Genomic DNA, 19074 nt, shown 5'->3' on the forward strand with positions numbered 1-19074 from the left:
CCTATTTGATGAGGTAGGAGCTGCAGCAATTACTGTACTGCATGGTCCTTGCCTCTTTCCCACCTCCTCCTCCTGTTCATAAGGCACATCAACGAACCAGAAGCCAGGGGAAAAAAAATCCTCACAAATGCACATGCCAAGGAAAAATGAATTCATCCAAAATGCGACTCCCCCTACAATTACATGAGAATACCCGAGGCGACAGTGTGACAATAACTAGCTGTGGGGATGGGAGACAGCAGCTCCTGTGCCACCCTGCAATGTACACAAGTGAAGTCCAAACTCATATTGCTGGAAGAAAACCATGCAGACAGCAGGAAGTTTCAAAGTATTAAAGAATCTTATAAATATTAGCATCAACACCAGAGTCATAACTAATATGGAATAAGTAAAGATGCAAAGTAGTCATCCACAACCCCCCAACCTTTTTAGCATGCAGGAGTGGACAACTAGAGCAACTCCTCTGACATCTACACATCTATCCTAGACCTTGCTGTTAATTTAAATCACAAACTTTGTTTCATTTCCAGCTAAGGCAATAGCTTTGATGAGCTTCCCCTGCCAGCTCCTCAAAACCCACTTTGCACCCAGAAAAAGCCACTCAATAAGTTCAGAGGAGATCTGTAAGTTGCTGTGCCTGCTGTGCTGAAAGCAGTTGGGTACTTCAAGTCGGCAGCAATATGAAAAGGGTCCCATGGGTCACCATTTCTGAAAGATAAAGAACCTGGAGTGGTGTGTTTCAAGTTGTTAAACACCTACTCACTCCTTCTGGCAGGCTCTACTCTGGGTTTCAAGGACAGGTTTTCTAAATATAAATACTTGAGGAAAATGCTTCAAAAGCATATTTCAGATCTGTGCTTTAGGAAAATAAAATTGCCACAAGGTAGACTGGGTAAAGAGCCATAAACTGTTCAGTGGATAAAGTGCACTTGCTGTGCATAAACCATGGTTTCTCCCTCATCAGCGGCTCTGCTTCGACACTTCCTTGACTGAGCACTGTTTCTCTTCAAACACAATTTCAGTGTAGCTACCGGGTTTCTCAAAAGGCTGCTCCTGCAGGGCGACTCCTGACCCAACACAGCGGCTGTGTGAGCATCACTCACCTCGGCAGTCCCCACAGACCAGAGAAGGGGAGGTGCTGTTCAAGTGGAATAAAGCTCAACTCACACAGCCATCTCCAAGGCAGCACGCAGGGAGCTGTGTCTGCTCAGGGCAGGACAGCTACCTAAGCCAAGAGGCCTGGATTTTCTGGGCTATCTTTTCACCCACCTGATCCTTTAGCTGGTTCAGGAGCAGCAGAGTCTCCAGCCCAGTGGAGGGCACCTCACGGGCACATTCTCACAAGCTGGCTGATGGTGAAGCAGCTTGGCTGTTGAGTGCAAACAGGCAGACGATTGATGGATTTTATTTGTTTCTGGAGATCACAGGCAGGCTTGTGACTGTCCTCTTCCTGCCTGTGAGCCTACCCATAGCCATCTAGGGAAGGTCTCCCCTGGCCATCTACAGTCCTCTGCTCTACAGGTTGTACTACTGCTTGGGATACAAAAGACATCCCAGGCTACTAGCCTGTCTCAGCATCTCTTCATCATGTACTTCCACACCCCTCTATTAGCTTGCATGGGATTCTCAGCAGGAATTGAGCAGCTCTTCACACTGCCTGCTCCCTTTATCAGAACCAGGACCTTTAGTTTATTATTTAGTCAGTTATCTAAACTGACATAACAATGAATATTCTACAGGACAACTGACTGCATTTTTTTCATACATCTCTCTAGACATAAATAAAAGCCTAAAGGGGGAAAAAAGCCAACAAAAATAATGAAAAAGAATGATCACTACTTCTAAAAAAATTAATATTCTGAAGCATCTATTCCAAGGTCTCGAAATTTATCCTTTATGTCAAGTTACAGAAAGCTTTTCAAAAAGTATCAGTCCTTAGGTTCACATACCCATGTAAAAGTTAAACGTATGTCTAATTGTGATGGTTATTGACCCTGCTTTATACTCACACACAGAGTAAAAATAATTAAAATGTTGCTATTTTTAATGTCTTGTGACTTCTTGGAATGTGAGCCAAGAATTTTAAAATAGCTCATGCTGAAATTACTGTAAGGCAATACACTAGTTTAATAAAAAGCATCATATATTCCTCTCAGTTACTTTAGAAATCATGCCATCTTTATAACAGCCAGTGTACTACAGTGCAACATTCTAAAAACTTACTAGAAGACATTACTCCAACCACAAAATGTTTTAAATGTCACCTAAATTATTTCACTGCAGACTGAATTACATAAAGATGGTAAGAACTTTATAGTTAAATTAGGGGTGGAGCAAAAGATTAGATTCACCACCACCTGCAGGCCAAAGACAGCCTTCCTAGTTCTACCTAAAAAGCTCCTGAAGCTAAAAACGCAAGACTCACAGCTATCCCAAACTCATGATGTGATGCAGTAGACAAAATTGTACTAATCCTGTGGAAGTCAACTTACACTGAAAATGCACCCACAGTGGTCAGCCACTTCAATGCCCCCGCTGCTGAGGAGCCCCAGTGCTCTGGCTGATAGGCTAAGTTAGATGACATGGCACATGGAATCCAGGTTGTGACCTTCCCCATCAATGTCAGGGAAGCAGACAGTGCACAGTCAGTACTCCCACCTTCCCCACGTTTCCAACAGCTCGCTTGTGTTGGTGCTGGCATGGTCGCAAGTCTGCTGGATCAGCCATGTGATGTTGTTAACAACAAAGAATCCCATCCCAAATATCCTGATTAGTTTTCAGCCAGACAGGCCAACTGCTCCAGCTGGCTGCAGAGCCACATGAGCATCAGGGTGGCACCACAGAAGCAATGCGAGCGGACAGGGAGGCCAGCAGCAGTCCTTGGGGTAAGCAGCTCAGCCTCCACTGACAAAACAAACCTTAAGTCCATGACTCTGCCACTAATCTGATGGTGAATCACCAAATGCTGGCTACACCTCATGTCAGCTGTTCTTCTCATCCTTCAGTACCAGCTGATCCACTCTTTGTATTTTTTTTTTCCTGTTAGTGCTGATTATCCGTATTGGCTCACTAGGAGATCAGACAAGCACCAGAAAAAAACGCAGCTGGCAGCAGCCTATCCCCACATTCTCTCTGTAAAATGAACACTTACATGTTCTCTGCTAGATCATGGGGTATTGTCCTGGCACTGCGGGTACAGCAGGCTAAAAAAGATCTAGACACATGCTCAATAGTATAGATAGGTCATCTAAAAATTAAGACTTATCCCTGCACAACTTCACTTCTCTCTTGGGTTCAGCCCCATAAGCAAGAAATCCTGAACCAGTAATTAAGTCCAGTGACAATTCAATCCTCATCAATATGCTGAGGATGTCTGCTCCTGCATCACTTAATGAATGCCACAACCGCGACTTCCCACTGTCTGGACAAGTGAAGATGTAGTTAAGCAGCAGCTAAAATCCAGCTGCTCTGCTAATTAAAACAGCTCACATTGATCAGCATAGGGAAATCCTTTCAGGAATTGCTCTCTAGCAGTTTCTTCAACCACTTATTACATATTCATGTGCTTGTCACTGTCATACTTTTATTTTAGCAACCAAACCTTCAATTTTAAGGCAGAACACAGGCAGGAAGTCAAAGCAAATCATGGCAGCAGATGATAACATTTCACACTTCAATTCTCACAGCAGCCTACAAGTCATGAGGTTACAATGGCTTCCATATTTAATAATGTCCAGCTTAGACCCTGAAGATGAAACACCACCTGCATTTTTTGTGAATCTGAGTCACTTGGCTTGTGTACACCCTGAACTAACTCCTTCCTGAGCTACAGACATTCTAGACAACTTTCCTACAGCATTTTCCTTCAATCAACAGCCTGAGCTGAACTGCCCCTAACCCCAAGATGACTATAAACACAGCTGCTCCAGAAAGGCAAATCCTTAGAGCTTGATTCAAGTCATTCTCACTCTTCATTGCACATTAACTGATTTCAACTCCCAATAAAATGTATGCTACAAGAAGACTTTGGCCCTCCTGTAACAGCTAAAAAGGCTGCCTGCTATGCCATCTATCAATGTATCACACTCACTGTTATGATAAGCCTGCTAGTATGTTTTGATTAAAATCAGTAAATAGTATTTATGATTAATGGCAATTTACTCATGGTAGTAAATAATTCTAGGCATAGAAAACACCTGTAATTTTAATAATAACATGATAGCAATGTAGCACTGTAAATGTAAATGAAAGTATCTCTGAATTGTTATAGTGATAGGGACAGGATATTTGGGGCCAGGCAGCATTATAGTCAGACACAAAATTAACAGTTAAAAAACAGAAGGGAAGAACCAGTGCTTTCAAATACAACAATTTAGCTGTAAAGTACAGCTTCTACTGATGGAAATATTTTACCATTAAAGTCTACAGAGTTTCTGCATTTGCACATGGGGAAAGATGACACTGCCCTACTTTTACTGTTAAAGAAAGAGTACAAAACAAAGCGTATTTCTGAAGAATGGTTTTTTGATTCAACTATTTGCAGTTGCATTTCAGTCAGTAAATCAAAGCCTTCTCTAGCCACTGATGGGACATTCTGCTTGCTTCATACATCTCTGTACATCAAATATAACCTGGTGGCTAAATGAGCTCCAGAACCTAATTGACATCACAGTTGAATAAAACCTGGTTTAATCATGAAGGATAAGCAGGACAAAGGCATAAAGAAAAGCAGTATATCTGGATCCACAGGATTCAAGATGTCTTTAGAGGGCTTTAACTGTTATAAAGTATGAATATTAGATTTTCTTCAAATAGTTTATATATTTCATAGAACATATGAATAGAGCGGTAAGATTATCTTTAAAGTATTATAAAGGGATAAAGTGGTATGTCAATGTTCTCATCTGACTAGAGACATTAATAATGACTGTAACAAAATAGATAACGTTACTTTTTTGGCAGTGAGTATCTTAAATCCTTACTAAATCACTTATCTGCAGATCAGCAAAGAGAAAACAATAGCGAATGCATGGGGAAATCACCCAAAGAAATGAAAAGATGGGTATATTTCAGATGGGCTTTTGAAAACAGAGAAGCTTCAGAATACCAACACAAAAAAGGATTGCTCCAGAGAAGAAGCAAGAACAAAAGGGTGTTGACTGCAAGGGCAAGAACACAGCAGGACCCAGATGATGCATATGCTGGAGGTGAGAAATCCAGTGGAGAAAGCTCAGGTGCTTGCAAATATACAGACTTCAAAGATATCACAGCAGTAATCAGACCAAGGCAACAAGGTAAAGGTGTTTCTTATTTTGCCTAGGTATGCTTGTTTCCTGTGTAAAAATCTGTAAAATATATGCCCATTTGCTTCAATTACTGTGCATCCTTTGAGAGGAAACGAGAGTAATAAGGAAGGAGTTCCTGGGGAATCTTGAGGCAACTGAGGCCTCTGACCGGTGAATTATTGAGTCTCACTTCCCAGGAACACTACTAAATAGGTTCTACACTCAGCAGTTGAAATAATATCTGGATCTTGCCTAGTCAAAGATTAACAGCACGATTCCAGCACTGTAATACAAAAGACAGAAGTCTGGGATCTAAAGTGAAAAATTCAATCTAACCCACAGAACTGGGATTATGAGAAGTGTTCAGTACTGGTGTGACCTCAGTGCCAAAAAATCAGTTGAGCACCTTTGAGAATTTCAAAGTACAACACCTGCCAATGCTGAGTTCTTTGACAAGTCCCATGCCATAGGATTTCTGTGCTCCTTCAGCCTAATTCAACTTCTTTATAGGCCAGCCGAGTCAAACAAGCAGCAATGAAATGTGCTGGAGTTTAACCTTTAGCTGAGTGAGGAATCAAAAGGAATTTCGTCATTGTTTTAATTATAGATGTGTGTTGAGAGCAAAGTGTGAGTTTGTTGTGAAGGGACAGCCTACATGACAGAAATATTAATATATATACACCAAACATAGTGAAGCTTTAACTAAGCACTTAAAAACGAGAAACAAATCCAAAACCCCTTCTGCAACAGAAATGTGAACAAACAGCCGAAAGATGTACTACAAGGTCATCCATATAAAGAAACATACCGGTTTCAAACAGGTCATTTGTACTTATAAATAAATAATGTAACAAGCAGCAGAAATACAAATTTTCAACCCTCTCACATTAAAATCTCACAAAAGTAAAACCATCTTCACATGATAGTTTCGCATGATCACATCTTGTTGCAATGTACTGCTGACTCACCCAGTTACACCCTACAGTATGTGCGATCCGTGACCTTGTAACACTGGCCCTTACAGAATGCACAGTGCACAGAAATTGTCAAATAAAATCCCCTAACCACACCCTTCATTGGACCCATCTTTCCAGAAGGTACCCTGCACACAGCTCAGTCAGTGAAATGGCATGTTTTCCTGAATACTCTTCCCTTGCCCTTCTTGAAATACTTCGTTTTCTTCTATGCTACAGATATTGACAAAGTTTTGGTTACAAAATGCAGAAAATTATTCACCAGAAATTCACATATCTGTAGGTCTGCAATGTTTACCTCTGAGTTTAAACATGACCTTAAACTTCAGTCCTTTTTATATATTCACAGTGATCCAGCAACTCTGAGATCAAGGTCAACCACTTCATAAATACATGCATCAAAGATTATTTTTCAAGTCTTTCAATTCTGATTCTACAAGAATGTTGGTAAGGTATAGTGTATAGGTAAAGTTAACACCTTTAATAGCCCAGGCTAGGGAAAAGCATTCAAGTTTATACATACTCAAATTGTTTTCCAAGAGTGAAATAGAAGCATCAACCCACAGAGCCAAAGAAATCTTTAAAATCATTCTGATGCCTACAAAACCTGCACCTATCCCACTGCAAAATCCTGATAGATGGGAATAGCACTGCATTTGCTGTAAGAACAAAATACCTACCTCAATAACCAAGAGAAGGCCTTTAACCTCCGGGGACATTTCTCCAGAGATCTCATCTTTGAGCAAGTCACCATGCAAACATAATACAGGACGAAAGGAACTTCCTCCACCCTCAATCATATATCCTGGCTGTCTTACAACATCATGGACCTCAAATTATATGGCAAGTCAGTAAATACTGCATTCTCTAATGGATGATTACAACTTGGAAGAAATAATCACTATCATTTTCTGCCACTCAACTAAATTTAGCTTCAGAAACAAACACCTAGTAGAACAGATTGAACCGGACCTTGTCAGAGCAACAGCCATAAGAAACACCTCTCCAAAACATTTCACAGCCACAGGTATCAATGCGCTTCCCTTGCCTTTAAGTACCACTCAAACACATAGCTCTATCATATGCTCCTCCATGCACTTCAATCAATGTGCCACACGTCATCGGGTAAATTAGGCAGAGGAAATTAAAAAAAGCCACAAAGTATCAGCTTATTCCAGCAACTAAAAAAAACCCAGAATAATCAGGGACCAGCAGAGTTACCCTTCGCTTAGAACAACCCCTTCATCTCTGACCTCTAACCGTTGATCCATAATTTTTACAGGGACAGGCGTAGAAATTACTTTTTTTCAATCTCCAGTTCAACTTAGAGGCCCTGGATTCACATAACATAAGCAGGTAATTTCTTTAATCTCCACTCTCAGTGATGCCCTTAATTCCAAAGGCATTCCCATCCTTTTTCTCGTATTAGTCAACCTTCTTGCCACTTGCTAAAATGCCTCTGGGCCTCCAAATAGTGACCTTTTCCTTAAGACTACCTAATTGACTGACATGATCTATTTAAAAGCAGAACAACACCATTTTAACTTTCTCAAGAAGCAGCAAAGCTATAGGGAATGACAGCTCAGTCTCTTACACTACAGAACGTAGAAAGCATTATATAAAACCAGCAGACACCAAACTCAAAAAAGCCAAAGAGACTTTACAACATGCAATGTAAGGTTCATCTTTGGCACTGCTTGCCACAATACACTCACTGTAGGTGCTAAAAGTGTGTATGAATTCAAAAAAACCCTCATGAAAACCCACTGTTGGCTAACAAATACAAAGTATTGCTTCTCTCAGAGAGCAATACCAGTAGGGCAAGGGAGGTGACCCTGCCCCTTTGATCAGCTGTGGTGAGGCACATCTGAAGTGCTGTGTCCAGTTCCAGGCTCCTCAGCGCAAAAGAGACATGAAGCTCCTGGAGTAGGTCCAGAGGAGGACAATAAAGATGATGATAAGACTGAAGAATCTACCTTAAAATAACTGAGAGTCGGGCCTGTTCAGCCTTCAGAAAACAGAGATGGCACTTCATCAATGTCTCAGCATGTGCAGGGAAGTTGACAAAAAGATGGAGCCAGGCTCTGCTCAGTGGTGCTAAACAACAGGTCAAGAGGGAAGGAACAGTACCTGATGTACAGGAATTTCCACCTGAACATGGGAAGGAACATTTTTACTGTGCAGGAGACTGTGATAAATAGTCCAGAAAGGTTGTGGAGTCTCCCTCACTGGAGATACTCAAGAACCACCTGGACACAATCCCTCCAATGTGCTCTAGCATCACCCTGCTTGAGTATGGTTCTTCAACCCCAGGCATAGCCACAGGCTGAGGGAAGAGTGGTTGGAAAACTGCCTGTTGGAAAAGAGCCCGGGGATGTTGGTTGATAGTGTCTGAACGTGAGCCAGCATAAGTCCAGGTGGCCTTCTAGGCTTGCATCAGAAATAGTGTGGCCAGCAGGACCAGCACAGTGATCATCCCTATGCACTCAGCACTAGTGAGGCCATACCTTGAATTCTGTGTTTAGTTTTGGGCCCCCCACTACAAGACGAACACTGAGGTGCTAGGAGTGTCCAGAGAAGGGTAACAAAACTGGTGAAGGGTCTGGAGTACAAATCTTGTGACAAGCAGCTGCGGGAGTTGGGGGTGTTTAGCCTGGAGAAAAAGAGGCTCATGAGAAACCTTATTGCACTCTACAACTACGTGAAAACAGGTTATATCAAGGTGAGGGTCTGTCACTTCTGCCAAATAACAAGCAAAAGGACAAGAGGAAATGGCTTCAAGTTGCACCAGAGAACTGTATTGTCATTTCAGATCTGTCTTTGATGGAAAAAAATAAATGGTGTTATTAACAGAAAGCATTTCTAGTCAGTTCACACTGTAAAAAGTTCATTTAACAGAACTCATTTCCTTGTCAACAGCCTTAGACAAGGCTTAGAAGGAAGAAGATAGATTGAATAGTAAAGCAAATAATCTTTTGTCCTATACACCAGTAAGGTGTGGTAAGAAAGCCTCTCCTACAGCTGTCACTAACTTACTTGTCCCATCATATTGTTCTCTTTCCTCCTAGTTGTCCAACCTTCACCTGTCAGGAGCACATGTTTTTTTAGCTATTCATGGACCTATTATTTTAGAAGAGGGTGTGGAAACAAGGCAGTAAAACAACACAATGGTTTTAAAAACAGTTGTCCAAAGAAATTGTGCTTTTGGGAGACCTGACCTGGTCCAATCACAAAACAATATCAGAATTGTCTGAACTAATACTGTATTCATAGAATCATAAGATCATCAAGGTTGGAAGAAACCTTTAAGATCATCAAGTTCAACTGTCAACCCGGCACTACCACTGCAACCCCTGAACCACTAAACCATCAAACTGTATCATCCAGCACCAGATCCAGACACCTCTTGACCACCTCCAGGGATGGTGACTCCACTACCTCCCTGAGCAACCTATTCCAATGTCTGACCTCCATAACAGTGAAGATTTTTTTTATAGTATCTAATCTGAATCTCCCCTGTCTCATCTTATGGCCATTTTCTCTAGTCCTCTCACTTCCACAACCTCCTTCCAGGTTCTAATATAGATACTGGATACTGGTATAAGGTATCTTATATATACTGGTAAGGGGATGGGGAAGTAGAAGTCCAATGACATGAAATAGAAGGATTATAATAGTAAAACCAAAGCTGTTTCTTTTTACTAAGCATTTATTCCAAGCAAAAGTATTGCCTAATAAAAACGTGGTACCACTGATTCACAGTACTTCTTTTGCTTTAACCAGATATCATGCTACAGATCAAGAGAGAGATTTAACAAAGTAATTTTTGCTTGTGGTTGGAACACCCTGATTAGATTTGGACCTTCTCTTTAATTAGAAGTCAACCTTTGCCTCAAGCCTCAGGAGATGGCAATGTCCACCACAGTCAGATGACAAGCCTCCTGTAACAATGCTCCCAAGATTAAGATGCAACTATGCATATTTATAAAGACCATACTTCTATGAATACGTTCCACATTTAGGGTTGGTCTAGCTTCAGTCCTCCGTAGCAGGGGACCCTCCTGTGGCATGAGACCCACTGTGACCTGCCTTGGTTGTAAGCCTCCAAGGGAGCAGGCAACATGACTTTTTATATCACTGGATCTTAGTTCTCTTCTTGAAGCTGAAGCAGCTGGAACAGATGAAAAAGCAGCTCATCTTTGTCTATGCTAGCTAATACTTGGCTAATACTAGCTCAGTTGAGCCTGTGATTTGTCACAGATGGCCAAAACTAGGACAAACTCAGTATGCAAACATGGCTTAAATTCAAATGGTGATGTCTGCACTGAGAAAAATACCACTTTTGAACTGAAAAATTTTGTAGCAAAATCAGAAATGCAATCTCTCACATATGACAGGATCAGAGTCTGAAGTACAGCTGTGCAAACTGAACATTATACTGTACATTATACTAAAATACATTTAAGAGAAAGAAATTATCAATGTGACTGGCCTCACTAGGAATACTTTAGCTCCATGATGCAGTAAGAATGCAACTGTAACATGCTTTAAAAGAGAACTTGATCAATCATTTCAATGTTCAACCTGCCAAATCAGACGCTGCTACTTAAGGTAACTGATTCCCTATACTTCAATAAAGAACAAAGACACCAAAGAAATAACTTACAATGAAATTATAAAGTAGGTGAGCAGTACAGAAAAAGAGAACAGAAAAAAGAATGAAATAACAATCTCCTCTTTTGCGCACATCAGAGTAAGAGGCCATGGAAACGAATACAATATAACTGCAAACTGAGCTCTCCCACTCAAATTCCAGAGGCAAAGGAAAATGTAGATACTGAGCCTAGACAGAAACCTACATAAATCCTTAGGGAAATAAATGAAAGCTCCAACACTCTTAAAATATCAACATGAAATTCTTTCAGAGACCACATAACAATTACTACTTCTGCATTGTAAGTTTGCAACCTGCTAAGTCTGTCTCCTCAGCCCTGACACATATCCTATAGGCTTCCCTTAGCAGCTCCTCCTCCTTTTCTGTTTTCTTTGAGAATATTACAAATACCTTTGGAAAGAATTCTCTCCCAGCCCTCCTTCCCAGCCACCACAAATTTCATCTGCTGTTCATCACTGAGATGTCTCAGAGAGAAAAAAATTATAAAGAAGCAGAATTATAACCATGACTGATTAATTTGCCTTAAAAAAATCTGCAATTGCATCCTTCCTGAAACCACCTTTTTTAGAACTAATGTCTGTTATGGTTGTTCATGCCCCAGGTAATTCTCCTAAAGCACAAGGAGTGTGGCCATGTGTCTGGATGGTCCTCAGTACTTCCTATAGGAGTCTATTCTGAAAGATGATGGGATGGTGAAACTTGCTCACGTACACAAGATGCCCAAAGAAGCAGGGAAATTCTTTCAGTGAAGACAGAGGGTAAGCCTTTTTCTCTTTATTCCTTCAACAACCATCTCATTTGCAGCGTTATTTTCCATTATGAATTTGAATAAGCACTGGAGAGCAGCCCAGACAATGGAAGGAGTTGTTCAGGGCACCAGAGCAAACAGTCCTTCAGAATTCTCTCTGCAGAAACCAAGAACAGAGCACTCCTTTTATTAAAACAAATCCCTCTTCTCTGTTTAGGAATAAGGCATCTAGGAGGCTGGCTAGGATATACCCTTCACAATAAACTTTACTGCTATCTGTGAGATGAATAGCCAAAAATCCCCAACACAACAGTGATGAACTGGTAACATTAAAACACCCCCAGGAACAGGGTCTAGATACTCTTATGATCCCTAACTGCCAAAAACTGAGCTGAACCCATCTGCCATTTACTCTTCAGTTCTACCTGTGATTGGTTTTTTTCCTCATTTACATGTAAGTTTAAACTGAGCAGAGTAAAAATTAACACTGCAAATTAAAAATTAAGCATAACCATTTATTGTAGCAAAGAAGCTACCCAAGAAACAGGCTGCACAAAATTTCTCCAGCTTATTTTACTCCCAGAAGCAACAGCTCTGATGTGAAAGCATGCGCTGATGAGAAACACGTGATAAACAAAAGAAAGATGCTTATTTAGATTCCAATCTCACATTGCACCAGTTCAAATCTATATTTAACCTCTGGGATTGCATTGAATGAGTGAATCCAAAATTTATCTCTCAGAATGAAAAAAAAAGAGTCACATGACCCTACTTTTAAGACAACAAGAAGAAAAGTCACAACTCAGAGCCCCTGCTTCCAGTTCTGACATTGATCATGGAACTTGCAAGAAATCACTCTGCCCCCACTATGCTGAACCTGCTTCCTTTGTGGAGAGACAGCTATTTTTTTTCCCTGGAGATCAGCCTTCTGATCCAACTAACCACATGAGCACTGACAGCAGCCCAAAGGAGAGAATGAACCTTTCCTTCTTGGAGCAACATAAGCTTAGCTCAGCTCAGGGCAATTGTGAAACTGCAGCCCAAGGATTTGGAAAGAAGACTAGATACTTTTTAGAACTACCCCAACTTCTGACCTACTGGGAAGGTACAAAAGCAGCACATTTCTATTTTCATAGCCTAAAAGCATACTTAGACGTAACCTGATACTCCCTAGCCTTAAATATTGCAAAAGCTAAATGTAATGAATAAAGAACATCACAGTAAAACATCCCCCAACATTCATTTCTTCTAAACACAACCCTTCCCATTCTGATGGAGTGCCAGCAAGGTTCAAAGTCTTAAACTTCAGATCTGTATTACCATCTGTAACACTGGCTAGATGAGCAAAACCATGAAATTTTCCTTCCTAAAACAGAAGCATTGACAAGGCTGTCCAGACATCTCTAGTAGACAACACAAGGGTTTTAAACAACACTGATGAAAAACTGTACTTCAGGATGTTTGTGTGAATGAATTCAGTCCTCCTGGATATTAAGAAGTCCAGTGTTTAGACTGCTTCTTTTGGTAGTGCTTCGCACAGCACTATCATTTGGAAATAAAGTCAGTGAATGACAGACAAGCAGACTCTGAGTAGGATGAAAGTAAGTAGGCTCCATCTCTTGCTCCTAGGAGATTTTCCAATCTTGGCTATAAAAAAACATCATGGGCCTGATCTAGCATCAGCATCTTTCCACTATAAGCACAATGCTTAATTATATGACCTGCATGACCTTCCCACCATTCTGTGATTTCTCAATACAGAAGCAGCAGAAGTCTCTCCACACTGTCCCTTTGACTAACACACAGCAATCACCAACAATATAAAGTTTAACAAAGACAAATGCCAGATTCTATACCTCAGATAGGGCAACCTTGGATGTCCGTACAGACTGGGGAACGAGAGGCTGGAGAGCAGCGCTGCAGAAAGGCACCTGGGGGTCCTGGTCAATGGCAATTGAATGTGAGTCACTGAGCCCTGGCAGCCAGGAGGGCCAACCCTGTCCTGGGGGCATCAGCCAGGGAAGGGACGGGATTGTCCCGCTCTGCTCTGCACTGGGGCGGCCTCACAGTTTTGGGTGCCACAACATAAAAAAAGACATTGAGCTGTTGGAGAGTGTCCAGAGGAGGGCAACAAGGATGGCAAATGGCCTTGAGAAGAAGCTGTGTGAGGAATGGTTGAGGTCACTTGGTCTGTTCAGCCTGGAGAAGAGGAAACTGAGGGGAGACCTTATCACAGTTACAACTTCCTCATGAGGGGACTCTGATCTCTTCTCTGTGGTGAGCAGTGACAGGACCTGAGGGAATGGCCTGAGGCTGTGTCAGGGGAGGTTTAGGTTGGATATTAGGAAAAGGTTCTTCACCCATAGGGTGGCTGGGCACTGGAACAGGCCCAGGGAAGTGGTCACAGCACCAGCCTGACAGAGTTCAAGAACCATTTGGACAATGCTCTCAGGCATGGTGTAACTCTTGGGGATGGTTCTGTGCAGGGCCCAGAGCTGGATTTCAATGATCCTTGTACTTTGCAACTCAGGATATCCTATGATCCTATGAAACAATTAAATGACTGACTCTAATGGTTACAACATAGAAAAACCTATTTCTGTCTGTTTTCTCAAGACCTCAAAAGCACACTGATTTGTAAAACCACCTTATTTTAATTATAAAGTGGGGACAGTTCCACTATATTCTCAAGCCAGTGCCTTAAGATTCCCTTCATGCTCTGTTAAACACTCAAGATCTTCATTAAAAGGTGTCTTTTTAGGCTTCCCAGATGATCTGGGAAAACACATTCTTAAGATATAGTCAGACTGTTACTGTAGTATTTCTTAAACACAATTTCACAAAATCAACATTATATAGCAGAGAAAATAAAAATGCAGAGAAGCTTTCACTAATGGAATTCTGGTGCATGAAAAAAAACCCAAACAACTAAAACCGAAGTTGGATACAAAATACCATTCATAAAAATGATCACTTGATTTACCATAGAGCTTCACTAAAGGGATCAGTAGCCCCTTTGATCAGCCACTACAAGTGCTTGTTTATAAAGGAACAAAAGACGACTTTTGTCTATTTATATTGTTGACTTGATGCATTTTAAATAAAAAAGCTCAATTTACTGCAATTAAATGAAGGCAACCAGCTGTAAAAGAACTTAAGCACATTACAGTCAGCAGGCAGACTATATACAGTAAAACCTAGGATCTGTTTCTAGAAACAAACTAAGTATTTTTATCGCACTCCCCATTTTTCACAGTAGACACTGATATTCTAAAAATAAAAATTTCTTACTTGACTTCAAGTGATTGATACCCTACTAAATCTTTCAATAAGTTGCTGCAATTGTTAGCTACATATGTCCTGTCATCTCCAAGGTCAAGGCAACTAAAATGAGGTATATCAAATTATAGGACTGTGTTTCAGGACTTTTTGATCCGTAATTCTTAACCAAAAGAAGAAAAAAAATCCAGTTCCTTCTGCAAGCTTTACTCACGTTCAGGGATTAACTGCAAATATGTAGATGCCTGAACTCCTCTATTCTATTACTATCATCTGATTTTCAGTTTGTAAACATTTAGAGGAATAAAGACCTACTTCTTTTGACCTAATTGACCTGTGTTACAACAGTGCGTGACCTGAAACTATCAGAGACAACAGTACAAGCATGACCTGACAGTAAAATCAAGAATTATAATTACAGACCACTGTTACCAGTAGAGACATATTTTAGTACTGTCTAAAATGTAACAATTGAAGGATGGCTACTAGGTCATGAAACTAAATGTCTCTTGATAAAAATTTAACACAGCAATAGGTATTATTTGGATTTAGCAAACATTTGTTTTGATCTTACTAATGTGATATATTTAACAAAAAAATCTGTGCAGAGCAGTACATGAAATAGATACACAGGGCCTGTTCTACTACTCCTTGCTTTATCTAAACTCTCCTGAGTGTCAGACGGTTGCTAATTATCAAAAGAGGCAAAATATAATGTAATAATGCACATTTTGTAGATGTTACTCAATATCTGTTTCCCTCCCTCTAAATCATTATCTGTGGTATTTGGTTCATCCACTCTTCAGATGTCTTCGCCATGCTGTGCTAGATCCCTGTATCACCCTCAGAAGGCTCCCTCTTTCTGTAGCATTTCTCCCATGCTAAACATTTGATAGGCTAATAACCAAATCAGAACATTTGTCAGACTCCCTGATACTGCTGTAAAAATTCTTCTAAATGGCACCACCCTATAATAAAGTAACTATATTAATGACCATTTATATACTGTTCTACCTAGAACAGGTTTTTTAATATGTCTTTCATTGCAAATGAGTTATGTCCAAGGTATGTTTTAAAATTGATCCTGTCTCAGTGTATATAAACTCTTCATCCCTTATACTGCAAAGACACAAACACAAGCTTGAAATACATGTAGAAATACAAAGGCAAAGAACTATATAACAGGAGGTTGGAAAGGGCAAGCTTTAGATCCTTGAAATCATAAGAAACACTGTTATGTGATCTTTTTATTACGATGATCATGTTCCAGACCAAAACCTAACCTTATAATGCATGAGGAAGAGTTGGTGGAAGATATCTGTGCTTTTTTTGGTCTCTTCTTATCTTAGTGTTCCGTGTTTGCACTTAGACTTGACAGACTTCTGGGCAAGATCTCACCATAGTTTTGCATGAAACAATAAACTACTTCTCTGGCTCCCTCTTGGAAACATCTACATCTGCTATTTCATCTTAGGCTATCTACCTTTCTTAAGGCTCACTGCTTATTCCCCATCTTGCCATCTGGTCTCCCCATGCCAACCTCCAGTATTTCATAGGAATTCTAGCGCAGAAACTCTGGTTTCTAGACCTTAAGTTCAAGAACTGAAGTGTCACTTTTGTTCCACTTGAGCTTATGAGAGGGATAATGTCTTGTGTTTTTAAGATATGCATCCCTCAACATGTAGTTTAAGGAATAAGTAGCCAAGTTGCCTCTGGACCACTGTATTTTCTTCTTGCCTTGTCATGAACTGCTCCCAGAGGGACAGTGACCTAAGTGCAGCAGCTTACCATAAAATGGCATAAAACTGTCCCCAGCAGAATTCAAATGGCTCGGAAATGCTGCCCATGTTACAAGAGAAGTGTACTTAGCACTTCAATTTTAGCCTTGTGTACTTCATGATTTATTTTTCCCTCAGGTCTTCTATCAAGGGGCTCTGGCCTTGATGCAACTGCAGCTCTTTTCCTGGGTGTGATATGGCCAGACTTGGGATAAGAATCTCGCCCAGCAATTTGTCACCACAGAATAATGCTTCCAATTACAATGAGAGATGAACCATCGAGTGTAGCAATATCAATTAGCAGAGTACATCACTTAAGTAAGGTAGGCTGCTCCCGTTCAGTCTAGAAACAGCAGTGAGACGTGCACAAAACACTACCCTTTAAATGGTGGCTTTTCTTCCTCGCAGCTCATGACGCAGTGGCCAGAGAGATGGAGAAGGGGGTAGAAGATACAGAAGATATGGTCAGGAAGCACATGCACTACTGACAGGAATGAAAGCCTATTTAAGCTGCATTTCTCTCAACATTATGAGCAATCTACATTATACCATTAATTATTCTGTACTTTCCACATGAGAATTTGGAGACTGTAGTTCAGGCAACTTAGGGAAATGTTTCATTGCCAAGGCTGTTCCACATTTGACTTTCCAATCCCATGGAAAAACATCCAAAGTTTTACTTTGCTTTTGGTCCAAATTCAAACTTCCAGAACACACTCCAGAGCAAAAACATGAAAACAACTAGAGAGAAGAAAGGGGAAGAGATTGAAGCTGTTTCAACCTTGAACTAAACATTTTGATAAAATTAGATTTCCTTTTCATAATGATTTGGATTTGACATTACTGTAATATGATATGATTTAATAAAAGTTCTAATATTAAGACTATAACCACATCATTTTAAGAAAAGGAAAAAGTTTCATATTTTTAAGTATTAAAGGAAATCAGCACATGCAGTGACTGAGCTTTTAAGCAGATAAAAGTATTCAAAGACAAATGCAATACTCCCCTGCAACTTAAACATGCTGCTGGAATCAGCTACAGTGCTGTGGCAGATGGGGAAAGGAAGGGAAAAACATCCTCTCCCATCACATCACACAACAGATACAGCACATCAAGTGTGTTGTAAGAAAATGCTACTCTGTTCTTCCAGCTATAAATGCTAGCCCACTGTACTGTAAAAATGTACCAAAAAGGAAAAAATGTAGACTGTGAAAATCAAATGAAAAGGTCAGGTCATGCCCAAAGCCTGGACACCAGGGGCATTTTTTGGAAAGACTTTTCATAAAGGAATGGGAGAGCCAGTGTTCACTGGTTTGCTCTATCACTTTAGTTCATTAAAATTCCACTATCTACCACATGACATGGGCAAAATCCTATTCCCAAGTGGAAAATTGAAAGAGAGTTTGAAAATGAGGCAATAGAAAAAGAGATTATTTAAAAGCCAGAGGATAAGAAGAACTACACAATATTCAGAAGCTTAAGGGAAAATACGGCCTTGCAAATCAATAGCCTAGAAGTTCATGGTCCTGATGGAAATGCTAAATAAACACATGTTGGTGTCTGTGCATGTGTTTTGTTTGAAACACTCTCATTTGCTTCTCGTGAAACCTTAGGTATGATGGGATCAGTGTTAGTGGAACAAATAATAAAGTGTTGCTTTTTTTGACTTAACCAATAATTATTTTCCTTGCTATAGAAACAAAGTAGCAAAAGTCATAAGGGACTTCCTGTTTTAAGCAGTTTTACCAAACAACCCATAGCATGATACATAGACAAGCATTTGGAGTTTAAGTGTACACAATTACAATGTATCAAGTTCTGTTAATTTCTTGGAAAAAACCTTGTCCATAAGGAATATAAACCAACTATTTTTAACACAAAATTATTTTGGTGTTACATTACTGTTACGAAAACAGAGAGGCAGAAAGAATGACATTTTTATATTTCTGGCCAATTTCCTAGTTCATCCAATAAAAGAAAAAAATAAGAAAAAATTAAAAAAAGCAAAGGGGAAAATAAATAGAGAAATACAGTTCTTACCCTGAAGAGCGGCAGTCTGGTTTATTTCTTTCTGAGCGATCTGTGAGAAAGGAGGCATAGTATCAGCACAGAAGTTGGATGTTCTTTAGCAATACTAGTACAGAAGTCTTAGGAGAACTGTAAAACCATATGACTAGCAAAACCAAAAGCTGATTCTGTTCTGAAACTGTTTTCACACCCTGGACTAGACTACCTAAGACCAAGTAAAATTACTGCAAGTTTAACATTTGTTACAGTTCCTCCACTCAAAACACAGTGTATTTAATGTTTTGTATTAATGCTTTGGAAGCTT

At 40.1% G+C, this 19074-nt stretch overlaps 1 protein-coding gene across 5 annotated transcripts in view; it reads right to left on the bottom strand.

Annotated features, from left to right (window-relative positions):
• Positions 1-19074, bottom strand: part of SH3D19 (SH3 domain containing 19) — an 82863-nt gene that overhangs the window by 45199 nt on the left and 18590 nt on the right. For all 5 annotated transcript variants that reach the window (XM_058838725.1, XM_058838724.1, XM_058838727.1 and 2 more), the window contains one exon: positions 18783-18822. In XM_058838725.1, coding sequence (XP_058694708.1) covers positions 18783-18822 — 40 coding nt within the window. The remainder of the gene's footprint in view (positions 1-18782; positions 18823-19074) is intronic.

The sequence above is a fragment of the Poecile atricapillus genome, chromosome 4 (assembly GCF_030490865.1).
Source record: "Poecile atricapillus isolate bPoeAtr1 chromosome 4, bPoeAtr1.hap1, whole genome shotgun sequence".
NCBI classification, from domain to species: Eukaryota; Metazoa; Chordata; class Aves; order Passeriformes; family Paridae; genus Poecile; species Poecile atricapillus.